Raw genomic sequence first — 16,725 nt, 5'->3', positions numbered from 1 at the left:
ACTTTTTTTTTTTTTTTTTTTTTGTTGTTGTTGAGACAAAGTCTCGCCCTGTCGCCCAGGCTGGAGTGCAGTGGTGTGATCTCGGCTCACTGCAGGCTCTGCCACCCGGGTTCAAGTGATTCTCCTACCTCAGCCTCCCAAGTAGCTGGTATTGCAGGCATGCACCACCACACCTGGCTAATTTTTCATCTCTTTAGTTGAAATGGGGTTTCGACATATTGGCCAGGCTGGTCTCAAACTCGTGACCTCATGGTCTACCCTCCTCAGCCTCCCAAAGTGCTAGGATTACAGATGTGAGCCACGCGGCCTGGCCAAGAGCTTATTTCCTAAAACCAATTAGCAACATTCTTAGCTCCTTAATGGGAAATTAAGGGATTCATTGCAGAAGACTTTACAATTCTGCAAGACTTTCAGTTGTATTCCCTATCAATGTGCGTTATGTGGTCTTGCACCTCCACTTTGGTTGTCAGTATTATATTGCTCCTAACTAATCTCTATACCTGAATCCTTATCTCTCTAATGCATCTTGCCAACAATATTATATAACAAACAACATAGTTAAATGACTACAATATAGATGAGATCACATTATTATTTTTTTCAAGAACCCTTCAAGGCCCCTCATGTCAAATTCTTTAACATAGTTTTTAAAACATTCTATAATAGGACTTTATTTTTCAGTTTTAACACTCACTATAGCCCTTTGAATAGGCTATTTTAAGGCATTAAAAAACTATTTGTCATTGCCTACCCAAGTATCTTGACAGGCAGCCAGCTTATTATTCATTCATATTAGCCTTGATGAAGCCTAAATAGCACAACACCTAAGCATGCTATCTCCTCTCGTAGAGAAGCTTCTTAACGTAAATGGAAGAGATGACCCACATATCAAATATGACCCACATTTGATATTCCATTATGAATAGAAATACACTGCCAAAAGCCAATGCATATTTCAGAAAAACTAAGTGTCTGGAAAGCGCATTAAGCAGAATAAATAATAAATAACCAATAAGGAATAATTCCTCAGAGATTCAAGAATATAGTACATTTATCAAACAAGAACAGGCTAGCATTAAACAAGGATAGCAGGAGAACAGAAAAGAGTTATGGGAAATTAAAAACATGATTCCCAAAAATATGGTCAATGGGGTAACTACTTATTAGAAAAGCTGAAAATCAGGTTTGTTGTTGGGAAACACAAATTAAGAAATTATCCCATGATGATAATAATTTAGGAAATATTTCAGAAGAAAAAAATGATGGAGGAAAAGCAATATTTAAAGGAATAATAGTTATTTCCCCAAAGCAAAATATATTTTATATTTTCTCATATATATATGTATATGAGAAAGGGCCTACCAAGTATTGAGAAACAACACATACCTGCACACATCCTGTTTGTGTATCTTTTGTTTTTTAGAGTTAAAGAGAGAATCCTATAAGGTTCTAAAAAGGAGTTAAAATGAAAATGTTACTTACAACCCACACCCCACCCTGCCACTAAATGTCATTGGCCTATTACAAAGATAATAGAACAATATCCACAGAATTCTGATGGACAAGGAATGGGAACTGAGTCGATGTCCATCCAAACAATTATTCAAATTTGCTGGCAAAATAAACATTTTTAGGTATACAAAGACTTAATATATTCCTTGTGTCTACCCTTTCTAAAGAACACACCTAAATATACTCCAGAAAACATAAGCTAAACTAGAAAAAGGAATAGACCTGGGAAAATATTATTAACAAATATAAAAACAATAGGTTAATATTCATAATATCAGTCCTGTCAGCCAAATTTTTAAAAAGACAAATAATACAGAGATAAAGGATATTAACAGTCAATTTACCAAGAAACTGTGCCTGGCCAGTAGCCCTGAACCCTCCCTAATAATTGAAATGGAAATAAAATGAGACTTTTTTTTCTGCATAAAATTGAGAAGTATTTTAGCTTTTAATAATATCTGATATTAACTAAAGTGTAAGAAAAATGAGGGTATGAATTTATATTACCACTTGGGGTTTAATTTTGGCATAATCTATTAATTTTAAGTGATGTTCTTTAACAAAACTTTCCCATTTCTAGATGTCTGTCCTACATAATTATGCAAAGGTATATGTGTAGCAATGTTCAAAGCAGCCCTTCTTATATTAGGAAAAATTGAAAATGACATGGGGAAAGTTTTAAATTATAATGTCATATACAGTGTAATACTGTGCACAGCACAAGAATGAGCTAGATCTATGTGTATTTACATAGGAAAATAGCTATAATAAATCAAAAATGTAATTGTATAGCGGTATTATTATAGAAACAAATCTGAAAGGAAACATATCAAATTGTTAATAGGTGCTAGATCTAGAGGCAGGGGAGAGTAGGAATCCAAAGCAGACATTTGTTTTATTTTATATACTTCATAATAAGCTTGCATTATTTTTGTAATTGGAGGAAAAAATTTTAGCTGTCCTACGCATCCTTCAAGATCTCTATCACATACCTCCCTTATTGGATTATTTTGACATCTTACTAATTAAAGTTGCCCTGGGCTCCTATAATGGGATTGTTTTACTTTGATAATCCTTATATGAGTTTACTTTGTACTTTTTTTTTCTTTGAGATGAGTCTTATCTCTGTCACCCAGGCTGAAGTGCAGTGGCGCAATCTCAGCTCACTGCAACCTCTGCCTCCCAGGTTCAAGCAATTCTCCTGTCTCAGCCTCCCGAATAGCTGGGATTGCAGGCATGCACCACCACGCCCAGCTAATTTTTGTAATTTTAGTAGAGACAGGGTTTCACCATGTTGGCCAGGCTGGTTTCGAACTCCATCTCAGGTAATCTGCCCGCCTCAGCTTCTCAAAGTGCTAGGATTACAGGCATGAGCCACCGCGCCTGGCCTACTTTATACTCTTGTTCATGTGTTTACCTTATTGTTTCTGAAAGTCGTTTTTGTCTTTTTCAAAAACTAGCAGTTTTCATTCTTATATATGATAAAGCTTTGTCATATAATCTAGTCTGTTAATCCAGTATCCTATTTTTGTAATACTTATAGAGAATATATAGGCTATGCTAGAGGTTAGTATAATAAAATCGGTGTCTGATGTTTGTTCCCTTTATGTCCACCCTGGATTTTTAAAGTTGTAGCTGAATGTTTTTCTGAAATAGATCCATGTGTAGGTGAAGGGAAAAATCAAAAAGACATACAATGGAATATTTAAGAGTCAAATATGGGTGTCACACTGAGGGTAAGGATAAATATATGCTTTTATATTTATATTAAATACTTTTCAATATTGTCTTTCTCTAAGTTTGGAATAGTTGATGCTGATGGATATTTAAGTTTGTATCAGACAAACTGGAAATGTTGTCCAGTTACTGGAAGCATGCCTAAGCCATACCTGGTAAGCCAAGACTTTCTACCTTTAAATGAAATTTGAGTTTTCATTTTAAATAAACCAAGAATATGTATTTGAGATAAGAAATTTAGAACTAATAAATATAATGTGGTCCTGTGTTCTCAGTCACTTCACTATAAACTTCTGTCCTTGTGTTATGTGAAAATTACTCTGTGAAGCATAAAATATCTTAGCCTCTATTAATTTGGAAAGTTGACATGTATAGAAGCAACATGATACCTCCAGATACCTCAACATCCTGTGGATTACTAGACCCCTTTTTTAACCTCACTTAGGTTTGCTATTATATTATACCTAAATAGAATGATTTGCAAACCAATGCATCTGCTTATTTCGCTGCAATTATCTCTTATGAACAAACAAGGTGAAATGGACATCCTATAGCTGGCATTGTTATTTTCTTGTTCATCTCTTTTTTTTTAACAGAATATTGATACATCTATTCAGGGCTATGCAGGCTTTTATGAATTATACATGGCTTCAAAGAATGCTGAATTTACATTTTATATTCTTGAGTGAAGCCCTTTATAGGACTAAGCAATTCCTATCAGGAAAAAGTAAAGAATATAGATTAATTGCTTCTTGGCTTTTTGGCTAGGATCAAGTGAAGAATATAGGTTAAGATTCTGGTAATTTGCCCAAGGTTAATTGCTAGAGTACAGTACTCATCTAAGTAAAAGCAAGCAAGCATGGAAGGGTTGATTAGGGTACCTTGAAAGAATATTAACTCTTTCTTATATTTTTATTAAGCCTAAAGATTTAGATGTACATGTTTATATTCTCCAAGGGACTTCTTTTTTAACTTTTAAAAAGATATATTGAGTTAAATTGTGCAAAACTGGCTTTTGGGGATTAAGAGGATTTTGTCTGTTTTAGGGATACGGTCATCTAGCCCAGCTCCAGTAAGGGTTCTGGGGGAAATGGGGAGGTGGCTTATAGGAATAATCTTTGGTGTGGTGATTTTGGGATACTTAAAAAAAAATTTTTTTTATTAAAGGGAAATATCTAAAACATAATTTGGAAGCTTTTGTAACTGATGAAACCTCACAATTTCTTAAGTGTATTGTTTGATAGAATATTGAAAAATGCTATATGTTTTCTAATTTTGATGACTAGTAATTTTTTCATGTACTTGAATAATTTTTAAAAGCTTAAATATTTTTGAAAAATACATGTCAATTATTTAACAAAGATAATTAAGTCTAGTATTATCTAAAATTCTACTTTCTGTCTTCCAAAACAAACATTTTCACTAAGCATTTTAAGGGAAAATTTTTAAGTTTAACCTCCTTATGTTTCCCTTTGAACTTCTGGTTGAACATAAAGAGATTCATAAAGGGTCATGACATATGCAGCCTACTTAAATAGTTCAGGAAAAGTGTGTGTACGTGTCTGTGTCTACATATATGAAAGAGGAGAGGCAAAATGAATGTGCCAAAATGTTAAAAATTGCTGCATCTGGGTAAAAAGTATATGAAAGTTATCTGTATTACTTTTACAATTTTTCTAAAGTTCAGGGGAAAAAGATGATACAACGGGTTTGAGAAAGCCATAAACTACATGATGATTTTTTGAAGAATACTTTTACCCAGTTATGACGTTTTTAGTGAGAGCAGTAACATATATTGTTTCTAACCATTCCAGACTTGGCAGTGTCATAACAAAACAGCCAATGATTTTGTCTTCGTTAGTTCCTCCTCTCTGATAGCTACAGCTGGTCTTTCAACTGACAATAGGTAAGAGATGAAAGCTAAAATTGAAGTATGAGAAAGTATAGCTGAACTTTTTTTTATTGTTTCTGCCCTTGTGTTTCAAGAATTTTTTATAATTATGGCTTTAGATACAGTATTTTTATTCTAAAAACTATTATTTGTTGGCCATATTATTCCAGCTTCTCCCCCAAAAGCTGTGGTTGTGAGAAAGTGTCATCTCCTGCCCCAATGTCTGTCTGCCTCTTTTGATTTCTGTCATACAACTGAGTTCTGAGATCAAGGCCCACTGAGTTTGCTTGCTTTTATATTTATCTGTAAGGCCTCACTTTGTACTAGAAACAGGATTGTAAGACTATGGATTCTTCAGCTTTTCTTCTGTAGATATTTCTTATATATGTTGGTCTCTCCACACAATAGAAATAAGTTATCTTTGTGCTCAAGAAAATTTAGCATCTCTCCTATTGATGTATGTCAGTCCAACTGTTAGAGAACCAGTGAATACAAAAAAGTTTTCATATTCAGCCTTCATGTAGTATTCTTTGTAAATGCATATTAATCTAAGTTATTCAATTTTTTAAGCTATAATAGTAGTTTTAAATTTTCTGTCAAAATTGTGTGCTGGGCACAATGGCTCACACTTGTAATCCCAGCAGTTTGGGAGGCCGAGGTGGGCAAATCATTTGAGACCAGGAGTTCGAGAGCAGCCTGGCCAATATAGTGAAACCCCATCTCTTCTAAAAATACAAAAAATTAACTGGGTGGGTGTGATGTCGGGCGCCTGTAATCTCAGCTACTCAGGGGGCTAAGACAGGAGAATTGCTTGAACCCAGGAGGCAGAGGTTGCAGCGATCCAAGATCACACAATTGCATTCCAGCCTAGACAACAAGAGCGAAACTCTGCCTAAAAAAAAAAAAAAAAAAAAATTGTGGCCAGAGCATGGTGGCTCATGCCTGTAATCTCAGTGCCTTGGCAGGCTGGTGCAGGAAGATGACTTCAGCCAGAGAGTTTGAGAACAACCTTGGCAACATAGGGAGACCTCATCTCTCCAAGAAATTAAAAAAATTAGCCAGACATGGTGGTACATATCTGTAGTCCCAGCTACTCGGGACACTGAAGTGGGGAGATCGCTTGAGCCTGGGAGGTTGAGGCTGCAGTGAGCCAGGATTGCACCACTGCATTCTTTTTTAATATAAAAATAATTTTATATAAATTTGTTGGTTACTTGTACTTGGTGCTTTTATGAATTTAAGAACCTTTTGTGATAGCAAGGTTTAAAGGTCGCATAGCTATATATGAGATATTTTTTATTCTGTTGTTAACTTTTTGTGTGACTCAGAAAGAATCCTTTTTTTTTTTTTCTTTCCTCCAGAAACGTATGTTTGTGGGATACTCTTGTAGCACCTGCCAATAGTTTAGTCCATGGTAAGTTTCCAAAGCACTTTATAAATTTTGAAAGTCAGGAAATTCATAAGCTAAACATTATTTATAAATAGATTTGTTACTAATGACACATATATTTTTTAGCCCATGAAATTTATTTTGTCTATGATGGCAGGATTTGAAAGCAAAAAGATGCAATATACATAATTAAATCTTCTCTAGACCTTGATAAGGGCCAGTGGGACCTAGATAACACAAAAATCATCTGTCTTTGAATCTGATAGCGACAGGTCATCATTGTAAACACAAAGTAAACTCAATATTATGTCTCCTCTCACCACTCCTATTCAGCATTCCACTGGTAATCCTAGCTAATGCAATAACACAATAATAGGAAATAAAAAATATATAAATGGAAGGGAAGAAATAAAACTGTCTTTATTCACAGATGACATAATTTTCTGTAAAGTATCCCAAAGAATCTACAAAAGAAACTCACAAGTATAGCAGGGTCCCAGGATTCAAGGTCAATATACTGTTCATTCTTGAACAACATAAAGGTTGAGATGCTGACCCCTGTGCAGTTGAAAATTATCATATAATTTTTTATTCCCCCCAAAATTTAGCTACTAATAGCCTAGTGTTTACTGGATGCTTTATTAATAATATAGTCAATTGACCAGGTGCAGTGGTTCATGCCTCTAATGCCAGCACTTTGGGAGGCCAAGGTAGGCAGATCACCTGAGATTGGGAATTTAAGACCAGTCTGACCAACATGGAGAAACCCTGTCTCTACTAAAAAAAAAAAAAAAATACAGAAATTAGCCAGGCGTGGTTGTACATGCCTGTAATTCCAGCTACTCAGGAGGCTGAGGCAGGAGAATCACTTGAACCTGGGAGGTGGAGGTTGTGGTGAGTCGAAATTGTGCCATGGCTCTCCAGGCTGGGCAACAAGAGCAAAACTCCATCTCAAAAAAAAAAAATAGTAATAATAATATAGTCAATTAACACATATTTTGTATATGTATTATATAGGAAGCTAGAGGAAAGAAAATATTAAAATCATAAGGAAGAGTACATACCTGTAGTGTACTATATTTATTGATACTGTAAAGTTTATGTCATCTGTCTGCAAGGTGAATTATCTGTCTGAAATGGCAGGCAACTACAGCTGCAGACATAAATTTGTAGTGCATATCAAGCAATTCAACTTTTTTCTTGTAATGTCTTGACATTTCTCTGCTTTTGGGGAGTACTTCCAGCATCACTAGCAGCAAGTTGATGGTTCCCATGGTGTTATTCAAGGTTTACACTGTTGCACTAAATAGAATGAAAAATTCACAAGAACCACAGGAGATCACTTTTCACTGAAATATATAATTTGCTGGAGAGAGGACCTGCTTACATGGAGATGATTAGCATCACACAGCATTTTAAGTGTATACTCACAACACTTGAGCTTACCATAGTAGCAACAGGAGGTGGCTGTTAAACTTTAACAGTAGTTCAGTATGAATTGTAATTACTTTTATGCACTTAAGATTTCATACTGTGTCTTTATTTTTGTTTACATTTCTCAACTGTCAAATGCTACCACTTACAATCTTTGTGTGCATATATTTCAATAAACTTAACTTTTTATAATAGATTAGTGTATATTTTAATGGTAGTAAATAATAGACTAGTATCTACATATATTTTATGCATTCATGACATACTTTTTCTTAATTTTGGGGGGAATTTCTTGGCTACGTGGGTTGTCAGCAAATTTTTTCAAATTATCTCAAATCTTTAAAAAATTTTCCAATATATTTACTGAATAAACCACATCTAAGTGGACCCACACATTTCAAACCAGTGTTGTTGAAGGGTCAGCTGTACTAAATTCCTTTGCTTTTTTTGTATCAACAATTGCAATTTGAAATTTAGAGAATATTAACATTTACAATAGCGCCTAAAATAATGAAATACTGAGGCATAAATCTAACAAAATATATATAGGGTCTGTATACACAAAACTATAAAAATGATAAATCAAAGAAGATCTAAATGAGAGATACTCCACATTTACAGATTAACAGACTCAATAGTCTTAAGATGTCAGTTTGTCTTGATTTTATAGATTCAACACAATCCTAATCAAAATCCCAGCATGCTACTTTGTAGATACCAACAAACTTGATTCTGAAGTTTATATGGGAAGGCAAAGGAATAGCCAACCAAATACTGGAGAAAAACAAACTTGAAGGACTCACACTATACTACCTGATTTCAAGACTTATAATCAAGACAATTGTGGTATTAGCTTAAGAATAGACACATAGATCATGGAACAGAATAGAGAGCCTAGTAATAGACTCACATATATAGTAGACTTTAATATGTCACAGAGATAATTCAGTGGAGAAAGGATAGTCTTTTCACCAAATAATGCTAGAAAAATTGAATGTCAACTTTTAAAAACTTGAACCCAGATAAGGACCTCATCTTTCATAAAAATTAACTCAAAATGGACCACAAACTTACATGTAATATGCAAAATGTTAAAACTTCTGGGAGGAGCTAATTGGATAGAAGTCAGAATTCCTACTAATTCTGACATCTCTGTCACTTCTGGGTTAATTTCAATTGATGGATTTGTCTTCTCCTTATAGGTTACATTTTCCTGCTTTATTACATTCCTGTTAATTTATTATTAGATGCCAAGCCTTGTGAATTTTATCTCATTAAATGCCGGTTATTTTTGTATTCTGTAAATGTTCTTGAGCTTTGCTCTGCGGCAAGTCTAAGTTACTTGGAAACAGTTAAATCTGGGGGGCCTTGGTTAAACAGGACCAAAGCACCATTTGGTCTAGGGCTGATTTTCCTCCACTACTGAGGCAAATCCTTCTCACTACTCCACCAAGTATCTTGTGATTTATGAATTTTTCCACTATGGCTGGTATGGAACCAGTTCAACCAGGGTTCCCCTCCTGGTGCCGTGGCAGTAGTTAAGGCAGTTTTTTGACTCACCCAGTTTGTTTCCCATTTCTCAGAGATCATTCTTTATTGCCTCATATTTATATCTCCAATCATTATTCTTTATATTTTATTTGATTTTTTTTTTAACTATTTCAGGCAGGAGAGCAAATCGGTTCTATTATTTCATCGTAGCCAAAAGCCAGAAGTCCATTTCTTTTATTGTTAAGTGTTTTTTTTTTTGTTTTGTTTTGTTTTAATTTACTTTCAGCTTTTACCTGCCATGACAGTGGAGCCACAGTTTTAGCATATGCTCCAAAACATCAGCTACTAATATCAGGTGGCAGAAAAGGTTTTACATGTGCATTTGACCTTCATCAACGACAGCAGAGGCAGCATTTCCAGAGCCATGATTCTCCTGTTAAAGCCATTGCTATTGATCCAACTGAAGAGTACTTTGTTACAGGATCTGCGGAAGGCAATATAAAGGTAAACACAGTTGATGCTACAACATCTACAAAATGAAAAGATATCTTCAGAAACCTTAGCTCTTTAATCCTATCAATGACATCAGTCTATTTAAATAATAGTTATATTAACTTCTTTGTAATCAGCAATACTAATTGCTGTTTAATCTTTCAATGAATAGAATAATATTTAATGTGAAAATTTTCTGTTTTTCAGTTGTTTTAAAATGTGCTTGATTACTTCATACAAAACCCAAAATTTTCCATGGATATAATCATAATTCAGATAATAGAATTTGTCTTGACTCCATGTTCAGAGTTACATAATTTACTGAATTTAATTTCCAGGGCCTGAGAAATGTATTTATATTTTCTTTTATCCCACATTGCTCCCCATTTTTCCATATATATTATTATCCAACTATCAGTGCCCAATTCAGGAATTCTGGGTAAACCGTGCCTTTAGCAGTCCTTCATTTTCAGAGTGCATTGTGTTGAAAACTTAGAGAAGTTGTTTAAAATGTTAAGCAGCTTATTACATAGGCAAATTGCTGGGTCTCATCCCAAAAATACTCATTTGGTAAGTCAGTCTGAGGGATCTGCATTTTAATAACACATACCTAGTAATTTTGATGGAGGGTCCTTTGGCCCTGTTTGGTAATTGGTGAGTCAGTTTAGACTAGTCCCCATGTCATTTTAATGGTCAGCAACCCTAGACTTGAGGGGTTTAGGTTCATCAAATTTATTAATTTAAGTGCTTATTTAGTACAATAAAATGGATTTTTTTTTTCTCTTAAAGATACAAGGTTTTGCCATGTTGGCCAGGCTCCTCTGGAACTCGTGACCTCAGGTGATCCACCTACCTCAGCCTCCCAAAGTGCTAGGATTACAGGCATGAGTTCCTGTGCCGAGCCAATCAGTTGGATTTTTTAGAACCAGCAAATTGTTCTTATAAATCTCATCCAGGAAAAGACTAGAATTATAAAATTTTAAAAGGCTTTTTCTTAAAATCAAATATATATACCAACTTCAGTTTAAAACTAGTTTCTTATTTGGACTGACTCTAGTTTAGAATAAGCCATAGTTAGATTGGGTCTTTGATTTTTAACTTTGATTCTATAGTTTATTGTTTAATCAAGGTAAAAAAAAAGACTTGAAAATATACAATGTATCCGAAAGCCCTAATTTAACCAATTCATGTGCAGGATAGTATGAATTAATGAATTTCTTAGAGTAAATAAACATTTTTTTAAAAAGATCTCCAATAAAATCAGGTAATAAGTTGATTTCTTTAAACTTAAAATATAGATATCCTAAAAGCATTTAAGTTGTTCACATAAATGAAGATGCTTATAATTTGCTTTACAAACAGATAGATTTATTTTGATAAGGGCTGGAAATACAAAATCTTAGTAAATTAAGTATCCTGAAGTAGTAATAATTGACTTTGTCTTACAGTTAAAATATAGCTTTGCCTGGTCAGAGGGCCTCTAGGTGTCAAGGACTTCTCTCTTCCTAGCTGTTCAGATCTCCTGGTGAGCGTTCAATAATATAGAGAAGAGATTACCTTACTGTATAACTATACAGCAAAAGCTCTGCTGAGAGATAGAAAACCTTGATTTTAATCCCTATAGTATTAAAAGTTTCTGTAGCATTGTACACTTAACCTCCTTGTTACCTATGTTGTCTCTCTTACTCTCTGACTGGGTGGATTTTTAAGTATTTTGTGTTAAAGCAATTGGTAAATTACAATGCCCTATACAGAATCAAGGTGTTACGATCATAGGCCTACACAGATTTTTCTCTCTGTTTTGGAAATTCCTTACTGCATAGGAATGCAGGCCTAAAATTTTCATTTGGATTCTTAAGGTCATTATCAACCCTAATTTTCCTTTTGTTCTTAATATCTTTCAGATTTGGAGTCTCTCTACCTTTGGTCTTCTCCATACTTTTGTCAGTGAACATGCTCGGCAGTCTATTTTTAGGAATATTGGAACTGGAGTGATGCAAATTGAGACAGGGCCTGCAAATCACATTTTCTCCTGTGGAGCTGATGGAACAATGAAAATGAGAATACTGCCAGATCAGTTTAGCCCCTTAAATGAAGTGTTGAAAAATGATGTGAAATTTATGCTGTAACATTTTTACAGTAAGATGTATAATTTATTACCTACATGGAAGTGGCCAACAGATATAATATACAGTGATCACTCTCTATGCCGCAAATTAGCTAATGCTTTTTTGTTTTTATATTTATTTTATGGAGCTTTGCCCTTGATGCACTGATGCCTTAAAAATTAACAAGTCCATTCAGAAATAGATTACATTGCCTAAAGTAGAATGTGTAAGTAATGCTGTAATAATACATATTATAGTATATTATAATCAGTATGTCATAGTGTTAAAGGTGTTTTGTTTTCTTACTGATACTCTTCCAAAGGTATCTCTGCATGAATTTCTTCCACAGCAAAAATACGTTTTTTTGTAAAGGCAGTTACACGTAATACTCACTGCTTAATTCACCACGCTCACTTCCTTTATTAGTCTTATACATCTCAAACTCTTCTCTTAATTAATGATAGATTGACATTGGAGTAAGAATGAAAAAAAAATGAACATCTTCATTAAAATTGTCATTGAGACGTCAGTCATAAATGAGCCAGATGGCTCATTATGTAAGGTTTTCATCAGTTTCCCCTCTGAAGCCCATGTTATATATATGTATACGTGTGTGTGTATGTGTGTGTGTGTGTGTGTGTGTGAGTGTGTGACTTACACATTATTTGAACTTAGTTGAATATATGTGCAAAAACTGGTTTTTCATGTGTTTTTGTGCCATAACAACTGCCACCAGAATAACTTTTTTTGCAGCCGTGCTTTTCATTTTAAAAAAGTTTTTGAATTCCCATCCTAATTTTCAAATAAGTTTCAAGAAGACTTTCAGGATTATTATTTTAAAGATTAGACTTAGTCAAATAAGTCTTAGCTGGCAGTAAAGTTTCTGTGGTGGCATATATAAGACACTTAAAGTATGTGAATTTGTCAACAACCTTGTAGCATCAAACAAATATTTTACTTAAATTTTATTTTATCTTATTAATTTGTAGGTGCTTTTAATCTCAGAATTCTGAAAACCCTATAGCAGGGTTTTCAGAAACAAATGTGAAAACAGTCAAATTAAGTAGATAGTATTTAGAAATGTAAAATACTCTCCAGATCTACCATTAATAGAAAATAAACTAAACCTTTTATTTTTGCCAAAAATATTATTTTATTATAAAATATGACCAAAATATTTAAAATACACAATGCTTTTAACTTAAGTGTGCTAACCCTGTTTCTGTCTGTTTTGTGCTGTACCTTTTCTGATTCAGAGTTATAAAAAACTTGATAAATACTTGATTTTAACCAATGAGACTACAGGCAGATGGGACTAAGTGTTTATGGGACAATTATATACTATTTAACTTAAATATATTTTGTTTTATAGGAAATATAAGAACATTTTGTGTTATAAAATATGGGCAACTATTATCCTGGAAATTAAAGAGTCAAAGCAAAGAAATGAAGGGCTGGTAAAATGAATTTTGTAATATCCTCAGGATACTTTTGTCTTAAAAGTATGTTAAAGATTTTGTAAATTGTATTTCAACAATTTTAAATGTGTTGAGCAAGTTGCAGTGAAAACACTGTCATTATGTAGAGAGTTTATATGCACATAATAACCTGTACCTATAAATTGTGCAATAACCATATGTGACTATTTTGCCATGGAGAAATCTGTGACAGCATTGCAAACAATAGTATTGTTTGATGTAGTTAACTTTAAGTTATTTTTCAGTAATTTCCTCACAAAGATTCAAACAGCTTTAAACACTTTCAATGAGATAAAATATTTACTATTATGCTTATTAGAACAAAAGGTATTAAGGATGAAACATATTTTAAATGAGGATTTATATGGATAATCATACATTATGTAAGCCCATATGTATGTACATCCAGAGTCATAATATTTTAAATAAACAATCATGCAGAAGCTTTTTTGGGGGTTATACTATTGTTTTAGTATCTGTGCCAATTTAGCTGACTTAAAATATGTGACATTCTAAAATCAAGAATTTCTGTATTTGTATTTGTTTAATGTAAGGAGGATGGAATAACGTTCCCAAATACCCTGTTCTTTTCTACAGTTTTTTTTTTTTATTTGATAGGTAAGCATTATTCAAGGAAGGTGGGAGTAAAAGTTGTTGAAATGTTCAAGTATAAAATGATATGCATATATGTAAAATTTCATCCACATTAATGGAGTGGATACATCAAAATACATTTTTAATTGCATGTTTTCTAAGAATGTGGCTTTGTGATCATATAAGAATTCACAACATTAACAAATCTTATTTTCTGAAATCTAGGATTTTTCTTAACTAAAACCATGTAACAGTCATCTCCATGCTCCTTTCTTGCTCTTTGCTTTTGCCCTCCCATCTTAAAAAAAAAAAAAAAAAATTATTTTTTTAAAAAAATTCTTACATTGGTCTCAACAGTGGGAACACAATACACAGGGACCACAGTCAAAGTTAAAACAACAAGTAGACTAGAAGAATATTTGTATAGTAATAGAAAACCTGTCAATGTCCCTGTATACAAAGAGAAGTTTAAATTATTGGAGAAGTGATCAAACCGTGAATAAGCAATTCACAGAACAGGACATTGAAAAAGTCAACAAATATGAAGTATGTTCATCTTCATTATAAGGGTTAATGGAATGTTTCTTAAAAAACATTACTGTAGTAATAGTTTTTATCAGATTAGCCTAAGGTTAAATATTGCCAACATCCATTTTGGCAAAGATGCAAGGAATTTGGCACACTCAAACACTCAAACATTGCTGGCAGAACTCAATTGCTAGAATGTTATCTGGGTGTAAGTAAAATCAAACACACATACATATCAGTGAACAACATTCTGAGAAATTATAAAAACGAAAGCATTCATGCCCAAAAATGTACATGGGGCCGGGGCGCAGTGGCTCACGCCTGTAATCCCATCACTTTGGGAGGCAGAGATGGGTGGATCACGAGGTCAGGAGTTTAAGACCAGCCTGGCCAACATGATGAAATCCCATCTCTAAAAAAAAAATATATATATATATACATGGATGTTTATTGAAATATATTCTAGAGGCCAGGTGTGGTGGTTCACACCTGTAATCCCAGCACTTTAGGAGGCTGAGGTAAGCAGATCACTTGATGTTAGGAGTTTGTGGCCGGCCTGATCAACATGGTGAAACCCATCTTTACTAAAAATAGAAAAATTAGTGGGGTATGGGGTTATATGCCTGTAGTCCCAGCTACTCAGGAGGCTGAGGCAGGAGAATTGCTTTAACCCAGGTGCTGGAGGTTGCAGTGAGCTGAGATTGCACCACTGCACTCCAGCCTGGGTGACAGAGCAAGACTCTTGTCTCAAACTAAAAAAAACTGGAAATCTAAATGTTAATCAGTAAATAAATGGTTGAATAAATTGTGGTACAAAGATGTAATGTTACAGAATATTCTCTCACCACTAAAAAGAATGTTAGATGTGTATTGACCTGAGAAGAGGTTGGTGAGGAAAAAAAATTACAAAGTAAAAGCTATACCTGTATTGTTTAGATTTTTTTAAACATACATGTATGAACTAAGAAATGTATGTGGAAAAAATACACAAAACTTTTAACATTGGGAAAGGTAAGAAGGGAGTAATATATTTCCAAGCTTCTTTAAACCTCACTCAGTAAAGTAATATCAAAGATAGTTTTGTTGAATATGTGTACGTGGGAAAATAGCTTTATTTAAAATCAAATGGTACTTCATGACTTTGGGAGCTGCTCTTTTGAGTAAAGTGATCCTGTGTCAGGAGTACTCCTCTTTGAATTGTTGAGATACTTTTGGTGAATGTATTTAAGCTGAATGTTAAAATGTTACCCTTTGGAGCAGGAGTATCCAACCCATGGGTCACACTAATTCCAGCACTTTAGGAGGCTGTGGCAAGTGGTGAGTGTCAGGCAAAGCTTCATCTGTAATTACAGCTGCTCCCCATTGTTTGCATTACTACCTGAGCTTTGCCTCCTGTCAGATTAGTGGAGGCATTAGATTCTCATAGGAGTGGGAACCCTGTTGTGAACTGCTCATGCAAGAGATCTAGGTTGTGTACTCATGAGTGATGCCTGATGATCTGTCACTGTCTCCCTTCACCCTAAGATGGGACCATCTACTTGAAGGAAAACAAGCTCAAGACTCTCACTGATTTTATGTTATGGTGAGTTGCATAATTATTTTATTATATATTACAATTTAATAAAAACTGCACAATAAATATGCTTGAATCATCCCAAAACCATCTACCACCCCTCCCCCATCCCAGGTCCATGGAATAATTGTTTTCCTGTGAAACCAGTCCCTGGTGCCAAAAGGATTGAGGATTCCTGCTTTGAAGTACCTGGAAAAAGTTGATCATAGGTTATTTGAAAGTGCCTATTAGTATTTTAGAAAGGTATATAGATTTTAGTACAGTTATTTTCAAAGCTGAATCTGAGCTTTTCAAGATTCTTTTTCTTTCCATTTGGCTGTCTCTACATGTATATGGAGCTTCACTATTAGCTCCATGTACATGTACCGTATACGTGTATATGCTAATATTCACTATTAGCTCCATACATGTATACAGAGCTAATAGTGAAGAGTGTCACATTGTTTCACAGGGGTTCTTGGAACAAGAACACTTTTAAGTTCTCCCACTGGAAATAC

At 34.1% G+C, this 16,725-nt stretch overlaps 1 protein-coding gene across 4 annotated transcripts in view; it reads left to right on the top strand.

Annotated features, from left to right (window-relative positions):
• Positions 1–13,980, top strand: part of DMXL1 (Dmx like 1) — a 170,352-nt gene extending 156,372 nt beyond the window's left edge. For all 4 annotated transcript variants that reach the window (XM_074382300.1, XM_074382293.1, XM_003920672.4 and 1 more), the window contains 5 exons: positions 3,312–3,404; positions 5,064–5,155; positions 6,502–6,554; positions 9,742–9,959; positions 11,852–13,980. In XM_074382300.1, the coding sequence (XP_074238401.1) occupies positions 3,312–3,404; positions 5,064–5,155; positions 6,502–6,554; positions 9,742–9,959; positions 11,852–12,076 (681 nt within the window). In that variant the 3' untranslated portion in view covers positions 12,077–13,980. The remainder of the gene's footprint in view (positions 1–3,311; positions 3,405–5,063; positions 5,156–6,501; positions 6,555–9,741; positions 9,960–11,851) is intronic.
• Positions 13,981–16,725: the final 2,745 nt, after the last annotated feature.

Source organism: Saimiri boliviensis, chromosome 1 (assembly GCF_048565385.1).
Source record: "Saimiri boliviensis isolate mSaiBol1 chromosome 1, mSaiBol1.pri, whole genome shotgun sequence".
NCBI classification, from domain to species: Eukaryota; Metazoa; Chordata; class Mammalia; order Primates; family Cebidae; genus Saimiri; species Saimiri boliviensis.
The sequence above is the reverse complement of the archived record's forward strand: the minus strand, read 5'-3'. Positions and strand labels throughout refer to the sequence as shown.